The following is a 20,490-nucleotide window of genomic DNA, read 5'->3' on the forward strand; positions in this document are numbered from 1 at the left end:
AGAGAGAGAGAGAGAGAGAGAGAGAGAAAGTTTTAAAGATATAGGAAGTGTTAACCTTGGCTAGAGGAGTATGGACTCTGAGTGACTCAGGTGACAGGATGACCAGAGTTCTGAGAACCATGCTTTAAAGCTCCATGGAGAAATGGGGTGAGGTCTGCTCAGATAGGTAAAAGGCCTATTGCCTGAGGAAGATGTAAATGATCTGGCCTAATAGAAAACTCGGGAAAGAAGAAAATTCCTGCAGGATCAAGGACAGCCATGACCAGACTCCAGGAGGCTGAGTCCAGCATGGGGTATCACAGCAAGCACCATACACGTGGGGAATTAGTGACCTCACCCCACCCAGAGTGTAAGGGCAGCTACTGGCAACCAACCTGAGTCTAGGGAAAATGAAAAGGTCTAACCCAGCAAAGGCTTAGGAACCTATATGCTACTGTTTTGATAAAAATCACATTTGCACTCATGCTAGACCATCTACCAGGATAACAATGAAAGTTATTATTATGCTGGTAAACAATCTCAAAAGAGGAGCGTTGCTTCCTCTTTGATTTCTAAATATAAATAAACAAGTCATACATGTAATAATATTTTACTATCCCCCGAGGAGACAAATCCACTCTCAGGAGAACATCTCACTCAGAGTGTATGTTGAAATGGAGCCTTGACATACAGAACATCTCTTAAGAGATGGATGCAGTCTCAGATATTCTGGCAATGCCAGACTTTGCAGGTTTTTAGATCCTTAAGGTACAATGAGAAAGCTGTCTACTGTCTATAGCAGCTGTTCTGCAGTTCAGTGAATGACAGGCCATATCATTTCCCATAGACTATGGCATCACAGACTCAGGGAAGCTCAATAAGCTCTCTTGTTAGCCACACTGACTCTTATTAAGGTCAAGGTTGGACTATACACACATATATCTACGATGACATGTACCCATCCCTTGCCATTTCACATAGGAAGGAAATGTAAATACTCACTGTCATTTCTGAGGAAATTATTAAGCAGCTGGAAAAGGGGAAAGCTATCCCAGGAGTCTTGAGGTTGGGCCTCCAGCGCAGTATCCATGTCTACTGTGAATAATGCCCAAAACTTCTCGGCATGCTCGGCCAATAAGTCTGGCCACCAGGCAAACGCCTGCAAGCAGTAAAGGAGAAATCAATGACTTGTTAGAAACATGTACAAATACTATGCGCTCGAAAACCTGTGCAACATCCCTCAGTGTCACAAATAAGTATGATAAATAAAATCTAATATTTTTAAGATAAGAAATTTTACAGGTGTCACATATACAATAACAAATTTATCATTGATGAATGAGGCTTAAGATGGGCATTTATTCCTTTAGAAGCCATAGATATAAACTATAGGAAAACTTCTATAAAAACAAAAGAAAAATTCTTGTATATAAAAAATTATGCGCAACTAACTTGAATATTTCCTTTTGCATGACTAGAAATACTAACATATTTGGCATCATACTGTGGGATGAATTCCTTTAACTTTTGTCTTCAATGATAGCATGGCATTCTACTATGAAAATACACTGCCTTCTAAAACCGCTGCCCCTTTAAGAAGACTTTTCCTCGATTTTTCAGATACCCAAGAACAGTATGGTAGGACCTTTACAAATAAATCCTGGATTTATTTTATTTTATTTATCCTGATTGTTTTCTTATGGTTTGGAGGTGAAGCGTCTCAACCAAAGGCATGCGTCGGGGGCTTAGTACCAAGCTGGTGGTGCTCTTTTGGGATGTTCTAGAAACTTCAGGAGGTAGGAAGTGGCTTGATTCTTTCTGTCTGGCTCCAAGTTTGAACTGCTCTGCCTTTCATGCCTTCCTTCCCATGACAGATGGAACTACCTGAAACCATGAGCTCCTTCTCTTACATTCTTCCTGCCGGCTATTCAGCTCACAGTGATGAAAGGTGAACGATCAGAGTTCCTTACGTGACGGTTCTATGCCCCCGTGTAGGGGAATGCCAGGGCCAGGAAGCAGCAGAGGGTGGATTGATGGGCAGGGGAAGAGGGGAGGGAACAGGGTTTTTTATTGTTGTTGTTTTGTTTTGTTTTTGTTTTCTTTTTTCCAGAAGGGAAACTGGGAAAGGAGATATCATATGACATGTAAATAAAGAAAATATTTAATTAAAAAAAAAAAAGAAAGTGCAGAGACATGATGGGGTTAAAGGGTGTTTCCGAGTCTTTACACATTGCAAACTGCTCTCTAGGAACAGATTTTACTCCTGACCACTCACCAAACAGCCACCAGTCATTGTTTTACTGTTTAGGAACATAAATAGGGTCATACTCTTGCCCAACTTAATGTCCCATTTCATCTAACCAAGACACAGCAAAATCCAAAAGCCTTATCTAGCTCGCAAAGCCTCAGGACCTCCTTGTTCCGGGGCTGAGCCTTCCTTCACTAGAGAGGACATCTGGACTGCCAGTGTGAACTAGGCTTCCCTGAGAGGGAACAGCTTTACTTCATGGGACACAGTGCTGCTTAGGTGATTGTGAACACTGGTAAAGACAGCGTATGGCTGCTTTGTTCTTCACTTTGTACTTGGTCAGGTCTGTTATGACTGGCAATGAAAATAACCAGTTTAAAAAATTAAGCTTCTTTAAGAGGAGAAAATAACACTTTGCTTTTAGACAGTTCTCAAAGAATAATGGGGATGCTTCTGTTCTCAGTTTTGTTTTACTTTGCTTATCTATGATTGTAAGTAATCTTAAATAAATTTTCATACACATAGGGAATATTTTAAAATCATTTTTTGTGTGTCATCTTTTTTTTTTTTTTTTTTGGTTTTTTGAGACAGGGTTTCTCTCGGTAGCCCCTGCTGTACCGGTACTCACTCTGTAGTCCAGGCTAGCCTCGAACTCGGAAATCTGCCTGCCTCTGCCTCCCAAGTGCTAGGATTAAAGGCGTGCGCCACCACCGCCCGGCTTGTGTGTCATCTTTTAAGTCTTGTCTTTGTCTACTGAGTTCCAGTTGGTATCAAAATCTTGTTCGTGTGTGTGTGTGTGTGTGTGTGTGTGTGTGGTGTACATGTATGTATATGCATGGATAGACCACAGACTTCTTTGATTACTTTCTACCATATGTGTTGAGGCAGGGTCTCCCACTTGGACCCAGAGTTCTCCCATATGGCTAGCTACTTCCCAGGGTTTGTTTCCCTTGGGGCTCCCTGCCTCTGCTTCCAGAGCACTGGGATTTCAGGGGTCTGCCAAACTTGCTTGATGTCTCTGTGGCTCTGGGAATCTGAACTCAGGTCCCCACGCTTGCATAGCAAGTCCTTTACCCACTGGGCCATCTCCCAGGCCCACTATCATAAACGTTTAGCCAATATAAAACATGAAAATTTCTGTGATGCAGTTTTATTATTCTCCATGTTACAACAATTTATTTGAAAACTTAAATCCTGCAGCCTGAGAGTCATCCACTTAGTTTCTGAACTGTATTTATTTAACTATGTATTGGGTTTTATCAGGAGAAGGTAAATGACAAAGCTGAAAGACTGGGTTGCAAAATTCTAAAACATGATTTTACGTATTTTATAGTAAAAATGGCTTTAAAATCATTGGTGTCAGAAAAAAATGTTAAGAAAAGTCACCAAATAGCTAATTAGCATCAAGCAAATAGAAACAAACGCTGAATTATACCTGAAAATGTTACATAGACTTAAGAGTGATAGATATTTTAATGTTTTCCTCAATATTGTGATACACATATAAGTGAGCAATTTGTTTAGGAATGTTATACTGCATAAGTACATAAACCCAGCAGAGTGTCACATGCAGTGATTATCTCTGATCATTTGCAGAATTAATTTATATTATATATGTATATATATATTTACCTATTCTAACAATATATAATAATATATAAAAATCTAATAGCATAATAACTTTATGATACTAACAAATAGGAAATAAATAGTAGTATTTATTGATTTATTTTATATCTCTTGTTCTTGTCCTTTGAAGTTAGAGTTGTGACAATGCAAAGTAGAATCTGAGAATCCTCACTGAGCAGAGCAGAGTAGAAATGCTAGTTAGAATTCAGTCCTGTTAAGAGAGATACTCGCAAAGTCTCGCTTCCTGTTCACAGCCAATACCTTTATGGAAGGCTAAAATTAAGAACCTAGCAGCCGTGTAAGCTCTGCATTGTTTCACTACTATCTGAGAAATTATGAAGGCACATTCTGAAGCTAACTTGAAAGAGAGAGCCAGGCTGAGAATGAAGAGTAATGGAATAAACCTTAAAAAAAAAACCCTTAATGCTTTTCCTACCAACTATAAGACTGCATTATGTTTTAAAGAAGTATTATGAATGCCTTGAATTGTAATTCGGATGAGGTTTGTCTTGTGAATGTAAGTCAAGATGACGCACTTCTCACTGATGACTTGTGAAAGTACTGAGCAACCATCTATTAATTAATTAATTAACTAATTTTATATGTATGTTTGTGTCTGGGTGAGTGCATGCTATGAGTGTGGTACATACTCAGAGTGGTTTTATAGTGCCCAGAGCCAAACAAAATAGAACATCATGTCTCCTGTAGCTGGGCTTATAGGCTGCTGTGAGTTACCTAACATGGTCATTCGGAACTAAAATTGGGCTCTCTGGAGGAGCAGGAAGAGCTTCAAACCACCCAGCCAACTCCTCAAACACTGAATGAAGAGCTAAGCAAAAGGTGGAGTTTCTTTCAAAGACAGGATCAGCCTCGTTAGCCACCCGTCCTTCCTTTCTCTTGCCACCCAAAACAGGTAGCTGTTCTGACTGGATTGGAGGGGAAGAAGAGGACTTTCCTGTTTCCTCCCAGGGTTCCACCTCATGAGGTGTCAGATGTTCAATAGCAGTCTCACTGGGCTGGAGGAAACCTCTCTCAGAAAAAGCACCGATTGGTAAGGCACCTATGTGATGTTACAAAAGCAATTCTAAATCTATCTTGGCTCTAATGCTAAGTCATGATTTTCTGTAAATGATCTGACAGAGGCAGAAGGCAATAGCTTATCAATATGCTTAAGGGGAACATATAAACCAATCTTAAATGATAACTATAATATATGTGACAGGCTGACAATGCTTTGAAAGCACTGTCAGTTTTACTCAAAGCAGTTGATTTTTTTTTCTTCTTTGAGACAGCGTATCTCTTTGTATCTTTGGTTGTCCTAGAACTCACTCTGTAGACCAGGTTGGTTGGCCTAGAACTGAGATCTATTTGCCTCTGCCTCCTAAGTGCTGGGATTAAAGGACTGCGCCCCATCCCTGGCTTGGCATCAAAGTAGTTGAAAATGGAGGGAGATAAGCATGAACCTTGAACCTGGGAGTAAGGCATTGAGCTTCTGTACTTAGAGGCAAGACTAGAGTAATCAGAAGCACATCACTTCTCTGCATGGACTTCTAGTCTGTAAAAATAGTATCTTCTCTAGCCTCTGGGTTATTGTGAAAATAAATAAATATGGAAATTACTTTCTATACAAATATAAATTAATGTTATCTGTAACCACAAAAATACATTGAAATTCATGTACAGATAGTGAGTTAATATGCTTTAAAAATAATGTCCAGGCTATTCCTGGTGGCACATGCCTGTGAACGGGGAGGCTGAAGCAGGGGAATCTGAGTTTAAGGCCAGTGTGGGTAACCGACTGAGAACCTGCCTTAAGAACAAACAAGTTAAAATGAAAAACCAAAATGTCCAATATGAATTGAAAATGTTTTGTGGGCTAAGAACTGCTGTAGAAGCTTTATAAGTATTATCTTAGTTATTCTCCCAAATTGATCATTTGAGCAAATGGTATAATTATTTTATTTGTAGAGGTAGTATATAGGAGAGAAATGATATAGTTTTCTTAAGTAACTATACAGAGCATATTAGCTATCCATCATCATCCATCCATCAGTCCATCCATTCTCCACTTACTTTGTATATTAGAACACTGCAACTGGACCTTGATTTTTTTCTTGTCATAAACATTATCACATGACTTATTACATATTTTCTAATTTATCTAAAGTCTAAGGATTTTGATTGCCTTCATCTTTGGAATGCATAATTTATAATTTAATACAAATAAGGAGAATCATTCTACATTGAGCAAAAACAGATAATTTGACTCTGAAATATTTTTTATTTCCCAACTTTAGTTTACAATGCCAAAATTTGTGAGTGACTATAAAAGCTCTGGAGACAATTCAATAATTATTGTATTTCTTGGCTCTCAAATATACATATATAAACATACACAAACTATATAGAAAGCCATATTCTAGTAGTAGCCATTAGACTGAACCATAATATGTTGTCAGCTCCTCATAGCTCTTTTAATTCATTATTTTAATATTCATTTTAATATAGATATAAATATTAAAGTAATTAAAAAGAGGTGAAGGTACTTCAAAATGTATGTCATTTTAAAATGTTGCCTTTGTTCTTATAAGTTCAAAGATAGAATATATACAAATAAATTTAAACAAAGAGGTAAAAGATCTCTTCAGTGAAATCTGGAACACTGAGGATGGAAATAGAAGAGGACATAACTGGAAAGATGTCCATTGTTTATACATTAGGAGAAACGATGCTAAAATGCCCATATCATCCAAAGCTTGTGTGGTGGTTTGAATATACTTGGCCCGTAGGAAGTGGCACCACTAGAAGGTGTGGCCTTGTTGGAGGAAGAGTGTCACTGTGTAAGCAGCTCATGGACAGCTCCTATGCTTAAGCTCCACCCAGTGGAGATACCCTCTTCCAGCTGCCTTCAGATCTCAGCTCCTCCAGCGCCATGCCTGCCTGGATGTTGCCATGCTTCTTGCCATGATAGTAATGGACTGAACCTCTGAACCATAAGCCAGCCCCAATGAAATGTTTTCCTTTATAAGAGTTGCCTTGGTCATGGTGTCTCTTCACAGCAATAGAAACCCCAACTAAGGCAGCTGGCTACAGCTTTAATGCCATGACTCTTAGAACACTCATGGTTTTCTTCATCAAACTATGAAAATGTTTCTAAAATTCATATGTAACCACAAGACAAAACTAAACAAACAAAAAACCCCACAAAACCAAAAAACAAAAACAACAAAAAACCCCAAACAAACCACAAACGTCCACATAGCCAAAGCAATTGCAAACAAAGAGGACACAGCATGAGGCATTATTCTGCTTGAGTTCAAAGTAGACTAAGTTACAGTAATTAAAACACCATGGTAGTGGCCTAAAAAAGAGACATAGGGGTAGGTGAGAGGGCTCAGTAGGCAAAGGAGCTTGTGGCCAACTCTGATGACCTGAGTTCCTGCAACGCACGGTGGAAAGAGCGGTGTGACCTCTGATCTCCGCTTGTGCACACCAGCATGTGCACACACAGAATAAGTAACAAGTAAAGAAATAAAGACATAAAGAAATAAAAGGCAAGAAAGGGACATGCATCAATGGAATACATCAGATTCCTTAGAAGAAAACTTGCACTCACCGTCCACTGATTTCCAACAAAGGTACTGAAAATATCTCGGAGAAAAAAAAACTTACAAAATAAATGGTACTGAAAAAGTTAGATAGCCACATGAGAGATTCCTATCCTCTCATCAGCTATGCAAACCAACTCAAAGTGGGTTAAAGACAGAGATAGAAAAGCAGCCACTGCAAAGCACTGGAAACACCAGAAGAAAACAGGAGAAGCAGTCAGATGTTGGAACAGGGGAAAAGGTCTAGGGGAAGTCATGAAATCACAGGAAGCAAAAGCAAAGCACAGAGAAACAGAATTCTGTCACACAGAAGACATTCAGCTCAGCAAAGCAGCAGTTCACAGAGTGAAGGGAGCCTTCACTCTGCCTATGAGAAAAATAAAATACGTGGATGCTGTGTGTTTGTGAGGGGATTAATACCAGAATAGAAAAAGAAAAAGAACCCCAAAATTCTTAGGGAACTACAACAACTAACCAACCAACCAACCAAACAACAACAAACCATAAAACCCAAACAAACACTAGAAACTAAGGCCAAAGCAATATTGAGCAAAACCCACCAAAGCAAACAGCATTATACTACCTGAAACATATACTGCCAGAACTATAGCAATGAAAATGATGTAGGCAGCTAGAGATGTCTAGCAGGCATACATGAAGCCCTAGGTTCAGTTGTCACTACCAAAAAATTGATATTGTGGCCTGTGGTTGCAGTTCCAAAGTAGGGAGGTAGAGACAGGAGGATCCTGAGTGAGGTAACCCAATCACAAAAGAACACACATGGTATGCACTCTCTGATAAGTGGTTACTAGCCCAGAAGTTTGGAATATAGGAAGAACAACCCATAAACCACAAGAAACTCAAGAAGAAGGAAGACCAAAACGTGGACATTTCATTCCTTCTTAAAAGGGGGAACCAAATACCCATGGAAGGAGTTGCAGTGATTAACTATGGAGCAGAGACTGAAGGAAGGACAAGCCAGCCTAAATATAGCTATCTCCTGAGAGGCTCTGACAGTACCTGACTAATACAGATGTAGAGGCTCACAGCCATCCATTGAACTGAGTACACGGTCCCCAATGAAGGAGTTAGAGAAAAGACCTATAGAGCTGAGGGGTTTGCAGCCCCTTAGGACAAACAACAATATGAACTAACTACTACCCTCAGAGCTCCCAGGGTCTCAACCACCAACCAAGGACTGCACATGGTGGGTCTGATTGTTCAGGCAGCATGTGTATAGTTGAGGATTGCAGGTTCAATCAGCAATAGGAGGAGAGGACCTCGGTCCTGTGAAGGTTCTGTGCCCCAGTGTAGGGGAATGCCAGGGCCAGAAAGTGGGAGAGGGTGGGGTGGCAGGCATGGGGAGAGGGAAGGCAACAGGGGTTTGTTCTTGTTGTTTTTGTTTGTTTGTTTGTTTGTTTGTTTTTTGGAGGGGAAACCAGGAAAAAGAGAAATTTACATGTAAAAAAAGAAAATATCTAAAACAAACAAACAAAAAACAAATTAGAGACCTCATTTCAAAAAGTAGAACATACACATTAATGCAAAAAGTTGTGTGGTGATATACACAAGCAAGCAACAGGCTGAAGGAAATAAAATAGGAGGGGTTGTGGGTTTGAGGGCAAGTATTCTATTCTTTTTTTTATATTGCCTTTAATATTTCTTTCTTTCTTTTTTTTTTTTTTTTTTTTTTTTTTTTTTACAGTCCAGTCATTAACCCTCTTTCATTCTGCCCTCCAACGGTCCTGAGCAAGGTATTTCAGACCCAAAAGGACATGTATGGTATGTATGCATATGTATAGTGTATCCTATGGTACACTAATAAGTGGATATTAGCCAAAAAAAAGTACCAAACACCCAGGATTCAATCCACAGAACTCAAGAAGGTTAAAAAGTCAAAGGGGCCAAGTGAGGATGCTTTAATCCCACTTGGGAGGGAGAAGAAAACAGAGGCAGAGGGAGGGAGGGTTGCCATCTCACACTCAAACATTCTGACCCAGAATTGTTCCTGTACTCTACTCTTTCCCAAACATGGGAGCATATACCTCGGATTTGGAGACTGGGTAAACTGGTCATGAGCTGGCGGCCAATCATAGCAAGACCTCATCTCCAAAACACCAAAATGTGTAACAGCAACAACAACAACAACAAGAGCAACAATAACCATCACCACCAACCCAAACCCAAACCAACAGCAAAGGGAAGGTTGAAAGCTCAGTTGGTAAGTGTGTGCTTGCTGTCCAAGCATACAGACCTAAGTTTGGCTTGCCAGCATTCACATAAAGAGCCAAGGGCAATCAATACTCTGTGCCTGCAATTGGGAAGCAGAAACAAGTAGCTCACAGAACTTTGTCAGGCATCCATCTTAACCTGAATATGTAAGCTCCAGATTCAGTGGGAGACCTTGTTTCAAGGAACAAGGTGAGGAATGACTGAGGAAGACAGATCCTCGATTTCTACCTCTGGCCTGCACACACGTGCGCACATCTGCATACACAGGTAGCTAATTAGAACTAGTGGTTTTCCCAGGAGGCACTTGGACTTCCTAGTTCTGTCAAGAGGGAAGGGCTTTTTGGATAAAGAACTGCTAGATTCGTTTGTTTGAAATCTCCGAATCAGCACAGCCTGCTCCCTGAAATGTGGAGAAAATCTTAAAAGATTTTGCTGGAAAAGAGCTAAAACCAGCTTTCTAGGGAGAAAAAACCAGAAGGTCATAGAGGCCTCCAGAGGAGGAGGGACTGCCTTTACAATCAAGTTCCTGACAAGGAGGTGAATGGCTGGATACCTGCTTAATAGAGGAACTGTGCAAGAAGGGGACAGCCACTTAGTCCTGCTGAGTGCACTGGGACAGCAGAGGGAGGCAGAGTGAAAGGAAGAGGGGGAGAGGGAACCACCTGGAGGTCTCCTCCAGGCAAGTGCATTAACCTCCTCAGAGGAGCTGAAGAGCGGAGGGAGCTAGGTGCAGTTTGGAGTAATGAAACTGACCAGAGCATCCAGTGAAAGGAATCTCAGCGTAGAGTGCCATCCACTAACACACTCTGGAAATGACTTTGAAATTAGACCAGTTCACTCTCCAGTACTGCTCAGAGGGAAGATCCAATGGAAAGGAGAAAACCAAAAGATTTAAAAGTTAACGCAGGACAAAACAAAATGCCAACATTTCCAATTTCTTGCATGGTGTTTGGCTTGGGCTGGAAGACATTAGTTATGCATGTGATTTCTAACTAAACACAGTCACCTAACCATGTAGCAAAGGCTAGCCCTCTCCAGAGGAAAGTCTTGCATTGCAAGGAAAAGCCTAAGTCGACTCCAAAATGACAACCATCAGAACGGGTTTTGCCTCACAGTCACATTAAAGGGTTGTCTTATGCAACAAAGAAGAGGAAACAGTTTTACTCACCTCTCTTCCCTGTGGGATTCCAAAAATTTGGAGCGTAAGCAGAACAGAAAAATGGCACCGTGTTACAGAGTATTTGTAAAGAAGCCACCAGAATAGTTCCAATTGCACTGTAGCACAGAGCACAAGGATGTTTCTGTGCTGTGTTTCAGGGGAGTCAATTGTAGGTTATGGATTGAGAAACAAACAGCATCTATATTATAATTACATTTTTAACAAGCAATTTTAGTGACTACAATGACTATATTAAAAACACTCCATTTTAATTTCCATAAAATACATGTGAACATTAGCTGTACCTGTTCAGTGGAAACACATACTGAAACAGGATATTTGGTCAGATTCAAAACAATTTAGAAGGGCCTTCGACTCTGATGATAATCTCTTTCAGATCAAGACAAAGACGACGGAACATACCTATATTTTTATCATATGATATTTTCTTTGTAGCATGGTGGTGATTCTAGCCCAGAAAACATCCTCCTGGGAATTCATTTCAAATTATTGAAGCAGCTGTTTCTTCAGTTTAAAATAAAATATCCATAACAAGTTCACACATGACAGATGCAAGCTAAAAACTAGCTTCCACAGTGTGAGCTAAAAGCAGATGTTTTGAATGATCATATTTATAACCAGATACAATAAATCTTAGTTACCTATAGTAAGGCTTCATGAATACTCTTTTCCAAGAATTTGCTTAAATGTAGGTCCTGTAGTTTCTCATATTTTCTGAGAACTAGATTCCATTAAACATAAATCTTCTATAAATTCATATGTATCTGGTCTGTTTTCTTGTGGCTTGTTACATCTGCTTCCTCAAAACTAAGAGCACGGTGAGGACACCAACATTTATTGTGCTTATTTAACTCTGCAGATTTCCTCCATTCAACTCAGAGTCAGGAAATTGTTTCTGTACTCACAACTACTGAATAGAGAATTTTAAGTCTTAGAATATCAAGATGGTAAGACCACCGTGGCTCTACAGAAAGTGTTAATATGGACTCAGGACTTTAAAAATATTGACTGGCAATGGGGCTCAGGGGCAGAGGGTTGGTTAATGCCTGGGTTCCCTCCAAGCATGACAAAAAACAAAAAACCAGACACAACAAAAAATACAAAGATTTAATGAAAACATACAGAAAATTTGATGCAAAAGGGAAGACTTCAATCAGTTACACAATTATGAATGTTTTTGATGATGTTCACTGTCCCACATTTTCAAACAGAATGATCATATCATAGGACATAACCCCCCAACTTGTTTAGCATCCCAGCATGGATGGGTTCCATCTTTGTTAGCTATTGCTTATGTAACTTGGGGACATATCTCCCAAGATTTCTCATGACCTTATTATGTGATTGCTATAAAAAACAGATACAAAAATCACACAGAGACACACACACACACATTCATGCACACTCACACACATGAGCACATAAGTGTGCAAAAACACACTTGCAAACACACAGACACACACACACATGCACACACACACACACTTTCCAGGAAAGGTGTATGTTTGGCCAGCTGAATACTAAGACTCCTGTCCAGCTATCTTTTCACTGCTACCCCCTCCATGGCAAAGCCTTTGAGAGAACTTTATGCTCTGGTTACAGCTCATCACCTCCGCATGATGCTCTTCATTTTGCTGTAGGACTTCTATGCAGAGCTCTGCAAGATGAAGAACCTCTTCCAGCTTCCTGGCAGGAGTTGCCTGGTTCATGGTCTCTGTTTTTTTTTAAAAAAAAAAAAATCATGTTACCTTGAAAATACAAAGCCAGACATGTCCTAAGATGTAATGACGATCAGAGTATTGAAATGGCACAAGGAAGCACACTTTTGAGAGATAAGGGATGCACAGAACACAATTGAATACATTGTCTTTAAAAAGCCAGTTCACCAGATTGCAGAAAATATTTCACCCACAAAGCAATCACGGATCTGCAAGTGCTTTGCCATTTAGTATACAAGAACTAACAGGTGCAACAGCACATTAGATGCTCAACTTCTGCAACAAACAAGTTACAATTCTGCTCAAGGTCAGAAACACAAAGAGAGCAAACAGCACTGTCTTCCTCCCATCTGCATTGTATCATCAATACAATACAGTTCTCATTGGATGAGTCCTTCCTGGCATTAGCAAACCCCAGGTTTTTTGTTGCTATTTGAATTCTCAGTTCATGTTGATCTCAAATCCGAGGAGTACAAAGTCACCTAAAACAACTCCGACAGCCCACAATTAACTAATTTTCTCCCCTGAGCGTCTGCTGTCATCTCAGCCCATTACCAAACGTGGGAGTAGCAGGTTAGGGAAGGGCAGAAGACTTCTCCGAATTTGAAGGTACCTTTAGCATTAAGCTAAATTGGTGTAAAGGGACAAAACACAAGAAGGTGAAGTGCAGCTACCAGAAGTTTAGGAAAAGAGAAGGCAAAATAGTTTATTTTAAAGACTCCAACACACGGGCAGAAACCAGGTGCCCTATGCAACCCAACTCTCTTAAAACAAGAGGAACAGTTTTCACGAGGAACATTTAAGATAAAGCTGCCTCAGACCATTTTGTGTTGCTGTAACAGAATACTGGATGCTGGGTGCTTTATAAAGAAAAGAGGTTTCTTTTGAGTTTGCACAGCTAAAAGGCCAAGTTTGAGAGCTCCAGTTTTTGGTCTCTGAGGATATTATAATGTGGTAGGAAACTGGACAGGAAAATGGCCATACGCACAAAGGACCATGTATGTGAGATCATTTTACTGTACAACAAACATACTCTTTCCAGAACAATCTCTAAAACCTGTCTGAGAGGACGGCACTAATCCTCGTGACAGTGTTAGTCCCGTGGTCTAGTCATTTCCTCCTAGGGGTCACCCTTTAAAAGTTCCCCATCACTCAGAAGATCCAGCTCCTTCTACGTGAGCTTATGGAGAGTAATACTCAAACTAACCCAAAGCAGATCAAAGCAAGTCTGCCTTATATTCATAGATCTTTGTTCTACTGCGAGCAAAGCCTGGTGGCACATGTCTTCAGTAAAGGAGACTTTAGGGAAGAGAGTCCAATTTTCAGAACGATCTTTCTCCAACCTCAGTAGCTACTATGTCTTCCTAAAACAGGTCTTTTCTCTCCACACCTCCCCAAATCTCAGCTTTAAATTTGGAAGAGAATCTTAATTCATTTGCGAAGGGCAGACAGCAATGCAGTACAGCATGCCTTCAGGTTGGTACCTCCTCACTGAACTTTTAACATGCATATAAGTTAGGGCATGGTAGGCATGAAGTACACAGGGTCCACGCCCTAAATTCTCCTACGATGGAGAGTCACTTTTGGTCTCTGTCAGGAACATCAGCCTGTCAACGCAGAACAGATATTCTCAACTATGGGAAATAAAGGGGATGAGGCAACTACAGTGGATGCTTTTGTTCGAGTTTTGAGATGGGTTCTTCTTAAATAGCCCAGAATGGCCTGGAGCTCCCGTATAACCCAGGCTAGCCTCAAACTTAGGATCTTCTTGCTTTGTTCTCTCATACTGGGATCATAGACAGAACCCACCATGCTTTGCTTTCCAAACAAATGTATCTATCATTGCCTTTCTGTTTTTTTTTTTTCCCTTTTCTTCATTTCTCCATTTTAGGTTAATATGTCCTTATCTCAAACAATTCAACATCCCAAATCACAACAGAAAGGGTGTTTAGACAACTACTAGTTCATCCACCTGTTTCAAGATCATTTTGAGGTTCTTCAACAGAGGCGAAGTCAAAATAGCTCACGATTCAGCATGGCAGCCTATTTCATGCAGAAGCACTTCAAACTGTCTAGTGAGGATAACAAGAGCCTTCAAAATTCTGGAAACAAACATGCATGTTGTATAAAGAATGGGAAGAGAGACTTAAAGGAAGCATGGTCACAGAGGAATAGCATGTGACCTGTGTAAGACACAGGTTTCCAGGGAGGAGAACTTCAGGGCAGACAGGTTTGTGAGAGCTTTGAGGATGATGTATATGGATGATGATAGTTCTTTGAGAAGTCAGGCACAGCCAAGCAAGGGTTTCTTAAGTATCATTTTAAAGCCATTTAAAAAATACCTATAACTCTCGCAGTCAGGGAGATGAAATGAAAACATCTAAAAAGCGATGGAAGTAAGGCTTGGGCCTTGTGTGTTCTTGTTGTGCTAGAGAACGGTGCTTTACATAGTGGGCTTTACCTAAGATTGGATGACTCTATCGAAAGAAGGCCAGCGCAGTATGTCCTAGGACCTCAGAAGAGACTGAATTTTACAATGTATGTAGCAGTGTGTACAACAAGGTGTGGAACAGAGATTCTGTGGAGCCCAATATGAAAGGTGGACTTTTGGAAGATCATAGCTGATTGGAAAGAGGAAGACACAAGAAACCGTGTCATTAATCAAAGTCCTGCTATGTCAAGAAGATGCTAAGAATCACGGATCCTGTCACCTTTAGGCTTCCTTTTAACTTAGAGAATTTTGAGTGACTAAAACATTTGGGTTTTAAGCCAGGTGTTGTGGGATCGTAATGGCCCATGGTTCTGGAGGAAGGGTCAATGAAGCCTCAGCCTGGATACTTCAAATACAAGGATGGCAGGAGTTGGGTCCCTTCCCCCTCTCAACCTGGCACTTTAAAGCTGGCTCACCCACTAAGTTCCTATGCTTCACTCCTTGTTTGGCCTTATAAAGTCCCTCTCCACCACGTCCCGTAAAACCTCTGAGTATGCAGATATAGCATCTTCCAACACCTCTGCCTGAGCAATGCTGCACAGCCACGTTAAGCTTGTCCAAGAGACCCCTCTCCCCAAATAAACCAACTAGTCCCCCCCAGCTGTTTCCTAGTGTGTTCTTTGGTGCCCCCCATCACTGACCTCCAGGTTAAGCTTCCCTCCTCCCAGCCCAGGCCTTATACCTGAATGACAGCAGGCTCCTTTAATTCCAACATTTGGGAGGCAAAGATAGTTCAAGGCCAGTCTGGTATACAGAGTGAGTTCCAGGAAACTTTTTGGGTTTTATGTTTTAAACTGTATAGTTTTAATACATGTATGTGTCTATGACACACACACACACACACACACACACACACACACACTCACTCAATGCAGTTTTTAAAAAGATTAGTAAATACAAAATTATTCCCCCAGAGCTCCCCGGGACTAAACCACCAACCAAAGAGGACCCATGGCTCCAGCTACATAGGTAGCACAGGATAGCCTTATCTGGCATCGATGGGAGGGGAGGCCCTTGATCCTGTGAAGGCTCGATGCCCCAGCATAGGGGAATGCCAAGGCAGTAAGGAGTGTGTGGGTGTGTATGTGGGAGCACCCTTGAGAAGCAGGAGTGCAGGGTTGTGATAGGGGTTTTTGGATGGGAAACCAGGAAAGGGGATAACAGTTCAAATGTAGATAAATAAAATATCCAATTAAAAAACTTGTATTTCCAACATATTTTAGGATATTGTTTACTGCATCCCTAAAGCCATCCTGAAAACTAAGGAATCAGTACATATATATATACATGAGTACATATATGTATATGTATATATATATGTACTCACATATTATATGAGTATCACTTCTTAGATGGTTTCAGAGGTTCCTGCTTTTAATTCCATTGTTTGGGAAGAGAGACAGTCTGTTTCTCTTGAATTGCAGGGCAGCCAGAACTGCACACTAATGCCCTTCCTCAATCACCAACAACTATGAAAATCTTCTGAATGATTTGTCTCCTTTTTCATTTCAAATTTTCTGAGTATTGACTATATAGTCAGTAGTAGTCACCAGTTATGCAATAGAAAAAAAATGAGACAACTAATTTTTATTTATGTGTGAATGTGTTAAAATCAGCACTTACATTTGACATTGTTCTAAACAAAAGATGTTGAGAACTTAAAAATGGTGGGACTTAAAAACTCCTTAAACATTTTATTCTTCCTGGATAAAGTTTACTGAGAGGAGAGAAACTTTGTCCTTGAACATAATGGCCACTCTTAATACTTTAAATAAGTAGCATTTTTATCAAGCACAATGTGGATACACCCTTGGTTTTCACCCAATTTTGACTACAGCCAAGGAGTTTAATGTACTCCACAGGTAGAACTCTGTTAGACAACAAGTTTATCAACAGCTCCATTAAAATCTACACTGAATATCTGAAACTAGATTTCCTCTTTAAGATGTTTTCTTCCACTAACTTTGTAACATTTCTTCCGCATTACAAATGCTGATACCCTTGAAGCTTTACTGCAAGTTGTGAGTTGTTGTAATACATTTCAAACAGTGACATTTAAAACAAATATGCCCAAAGCAGAGAGGTTCCTTCGTGAATTTTGGTGCATTACTCTTGGCTGTCATCTTTCCTCATTCTGGAACATTTTTCATTTTCTATGATAACCCTCCTTGGCTCCCTAAAGCATATTCTTTTAATTATTCCTCTGTACATTTAAGAAGAGATCCCACTGGGGGAAAGGTAGGGAGATGGGAAGCTGTAAGCAGACAGACCGACTGCAGTATGCCTTAATTAGGATTTAAGACTTCAAGGAACACGTGGACTCCTAGGATGTGCTCTCTGGCTGTTTCCCTCCTTGCCATTTCTTGTCAGGGTCCCAAGTGGTGGGAAAGAAGTGATGTTCATGGTAAAGGTTGCAGGGAGACCTGGGAAAAAGACCAATTACATCATTTCTCTTTTCCTGTATATAATAATATAGAAAAATTTGACACTTTTGACATAAATTTTGAAGTATTTAATTAACAAAGTGTAAACATTCCATGTAAACTTTATGATTTGGGCTTTATCCTAATTGAAGAGATTTTTAATTGTCTTGAAAACATACCCCCCCACCCCCCTGTGAGCTATTTGTTCCATAGCATTAACTCTTGAGGCCTTTCTGCTGTCTCAGGACATTTCTCCTGGACAACGATGCTGTTGGAAAGTCTAGGTTTTTATTTGTTTTCTGGACTCTACAGATGAGTGGCCTTGTGCCAGAGCCTAGGACTTTCAGACTCCAGGGACTCTTAAAATTGGCCAATCCTCATGGGCCTTCTGACCTCAAGAGGGAATAAGGTGGGAAATTAGATATCTTCTTTCCCATTAATCCAGAGACCCATCCCCCACCTGCCTGACATTGTGGGACTTATGAGTAGGTTGGATGATTCTGAAATACAGTCTTTGAAATTGGTGCTCTAGAGAAGACAAATTCAAAGACTGCCTCACGAAGGTGTGGGAGAAGTTCTTAAACCTCACATATTTTTGTTATGTGACACACCTAAGCATAGAGAACAAGGCATCATTGACATGCTCTCTGCAATCTAAATGATGTTATGGTTCTAGGAGGGCTGAGATTCTGATTGCTGGCATCCACTGGTGGATTATCCTCAGCTGTGCTCCACTCCAGCGTGCATCAGAATCTCTGCAGATCTTTGTGAAGTACAATTGCTTGGAATCACTGACAGAGTGTCTGACCTGGCTGTCTTAGGTGAAGCCTGAGAATCTGTATGCTGGAAATGGTTGCCAAGTAATGATCCCGATGCTCTTCTCTCAGGATCAAAGTGTCTGAATGACCAGGACTCACAAAAGATGGAGCTAGACACGAAGGCAATCTGTGTGAAGTCTATTTCCTTCCTTCCTTGCTTGAAATTAAGCAACATCCCTCCCCATTTTTTTAAAAATAAATCTTTGGAAGTGCTTGTCCATGTGTAAGAGTGCAGGCAGGAGCATGAGATGGCATGTGGGCAAAGGTCAGAGAAGATCCTCGCCTCTGACCTTACTTGAGCTGGTTTTTGTTCATTGCTACATACGCCAGGCTAACCAGCCTGTGAGTGTCTGAGAATCTCTAGTCTCTGATTCCATCTTGCTGTAGGAACATTGGGATTACATGGGTTTGTTGGAGCTGATCTTAAATCTCTTAGACTTGCACAGAAAGCATTTTACCTACTGAGCTACCTTCCCAGACTTCAGGCTACATCTTTATATAGACTTCATTTAGGTCAAAGCTGACTTTTTTCTTGTGAAGTATGAATAGTTTACATTTCCTTTATAGGTTATCATAAAGTGCCATTCATATCTGGGCAATTCCATGTATGAATGAAAATAATCTGTAGTGGTATGACCTACCTACAATTGCTTAGAATCCATAAGAATGCTAATGCCTTAATTGTTTGAAAACAGTAAGCCTGTGGCTTACTCCTAGTTCCATGACTCCCTTTGGGACCAGCTCATTTAATGAACCTGTCATTGAAAACAGGGTTCCAGTGAATATTGTTTTAGAATTAGTTATGCTAATAATAACAGCACTTTGAACTAATTCTTCTATAGTTACTTTCATATTAAATAGTTTATCTGGATTAGCCTTAATGTGAGTAAATTTATATTTAGGCCAACAATAAATGGTAATAATGCAGGCCACTGGTGGGTACACCTCTGACAGTGAGAGAAGATTTAAAGATAGTGATTTCCATAAAACAGCAGTATGTGGTGGTTCGTGACTGACAGACAGGTCATAACGTAAGGTTTGCAAATGGGAAAAGTCATTGATTCTATATGAGACTGACTTTAGGAGGATTTTTGAGGCATAGCTACACCCTGCCCTCTAATTAATATCCTTAAAATAGGGCCTGAAGAGATGGCTCAGGAGTTAAGGGTACTTGTTGCTCTTTTATTGAGGACCTGGGTTCAATTCCAGTACCTACATGGTGGCTTATAATCATTTGTGACCCCAGTTACTTGGGGTCCAACAGGCATGCACTTGGTGCACATACGTGCATGCAGGCAATACATTCACACACATAAAATAAATCCAAAAGTAAAGGCTGCTGCTGATGGAATATGACAAAAGTGATGACTAGCACCTCCACACAGAAACATCTGTTACAAGATGCTATAGTATATGACTTATCAGTACATGACTGAAGCTGTGTTTTTATTAAGACCAGGAATGTCTCTAAGTTTCCAAAGAGAAATAGAGGCATACATCTCTAGCAGTGTTGCTGGCTGTGAAAGTTTCCTACCCTTCAGAGGTATATGTATATGTATATGTATATGTATATGTATGTGTATTGTATGTGTATGTGTATGTGTATGTGTATGCATATGCATACGTGTATGTGTATAGGTATGTGTGCACATGCTTGTATGTTCTGTATGTCATTCATGTGTATATAGATATAGATATATACATATACATATCTATCTATCTATCTATCTATCTATCTATCTACCTACCTACCTACCTACCTACCTACCTACCTACCTATCTATCTATCTATCTATTTCTATATCGGTTTAGTGTTGGCTTTCTGGCTACTTAGCCATGCTCTATAAATAAGAATCCCTTCCTAATCTACCACACCGTGTTATATGTGCAGGCTTTGAGCACTTAGACACTGCCGAGAAGGAGGTAGAAGCCTGTCAGTTTGCATTACTCTGATTTGGAGAAGGACACCCTAATACATTTGAGCTGCTCATATTAACAAGGTGCTGCAGGAGCCACGCTGCTACATGTCACCTGGTTTACCTGTTGACACATGTTGGTAAATAAACACAGGGTCACCAATTGCGTGCCTTCAAGCTGTGACCCTGGAGAACTCCAGGCTACAGAACTGCTTGTGAAAGTGGAGAAGCTTGTTATTTCAAGACAG

General features: G+C 40.3%; 1 protein-coding gene across 24 annotated transcripts in view; it reads right to left on the reverse strand.

The window, feature by feature from the left end:
• Window positions 1-20,490, reverse strand: part of Cadps2 (calcium dependent secretion activator 2) — a 529,581-nt gene that overhangs the window by 81,653 nt on the left and 427,438 nt on the right. For 16 of the 24 annotated variants that reach the window (XM_031381283.1, XM_031381275.1, XM_031381279.1 and 13 more), the window contains 3 exons: window positions 12,487-12,590; window positions 10,865-10,873; window positions 982-1,138 (listed from right to left, as the gene is read on the reverse strand). In XM_031381283.1, coding sequence (XP_031237143.1) covers window positions 982-1,138; window positions 10,865-10,873; window positions 12,487-12,590 — 270 coding nt within the window. The remainder of the gene's footprint in view (window positions 1-981; window positions 1,139-10,864; window positions 10,874-12,486; window positions 12,591-20,490) is intronic. The other 8 variants (XM_031381287.1, XM_031381289.1, XM_031381285.1 and 5 more) reach the window with 1 other exon arrangement.

The sequence above is a fragment of the Mastomys coucha genome, unplaced genomic scaffold (assembly GCF_008632895.1).
Source record: "Mastomys coucha isolate ucsf_1 unplaced genomic scaffold, UCSF_Mcou_1 pScaffold20, whole genome shotgun sequence".
NCBI lineage: Eukaryota > Metazoa > Chordata > Mammalia > Rodentia > Muridae > Mastomys > Mastomys coucha.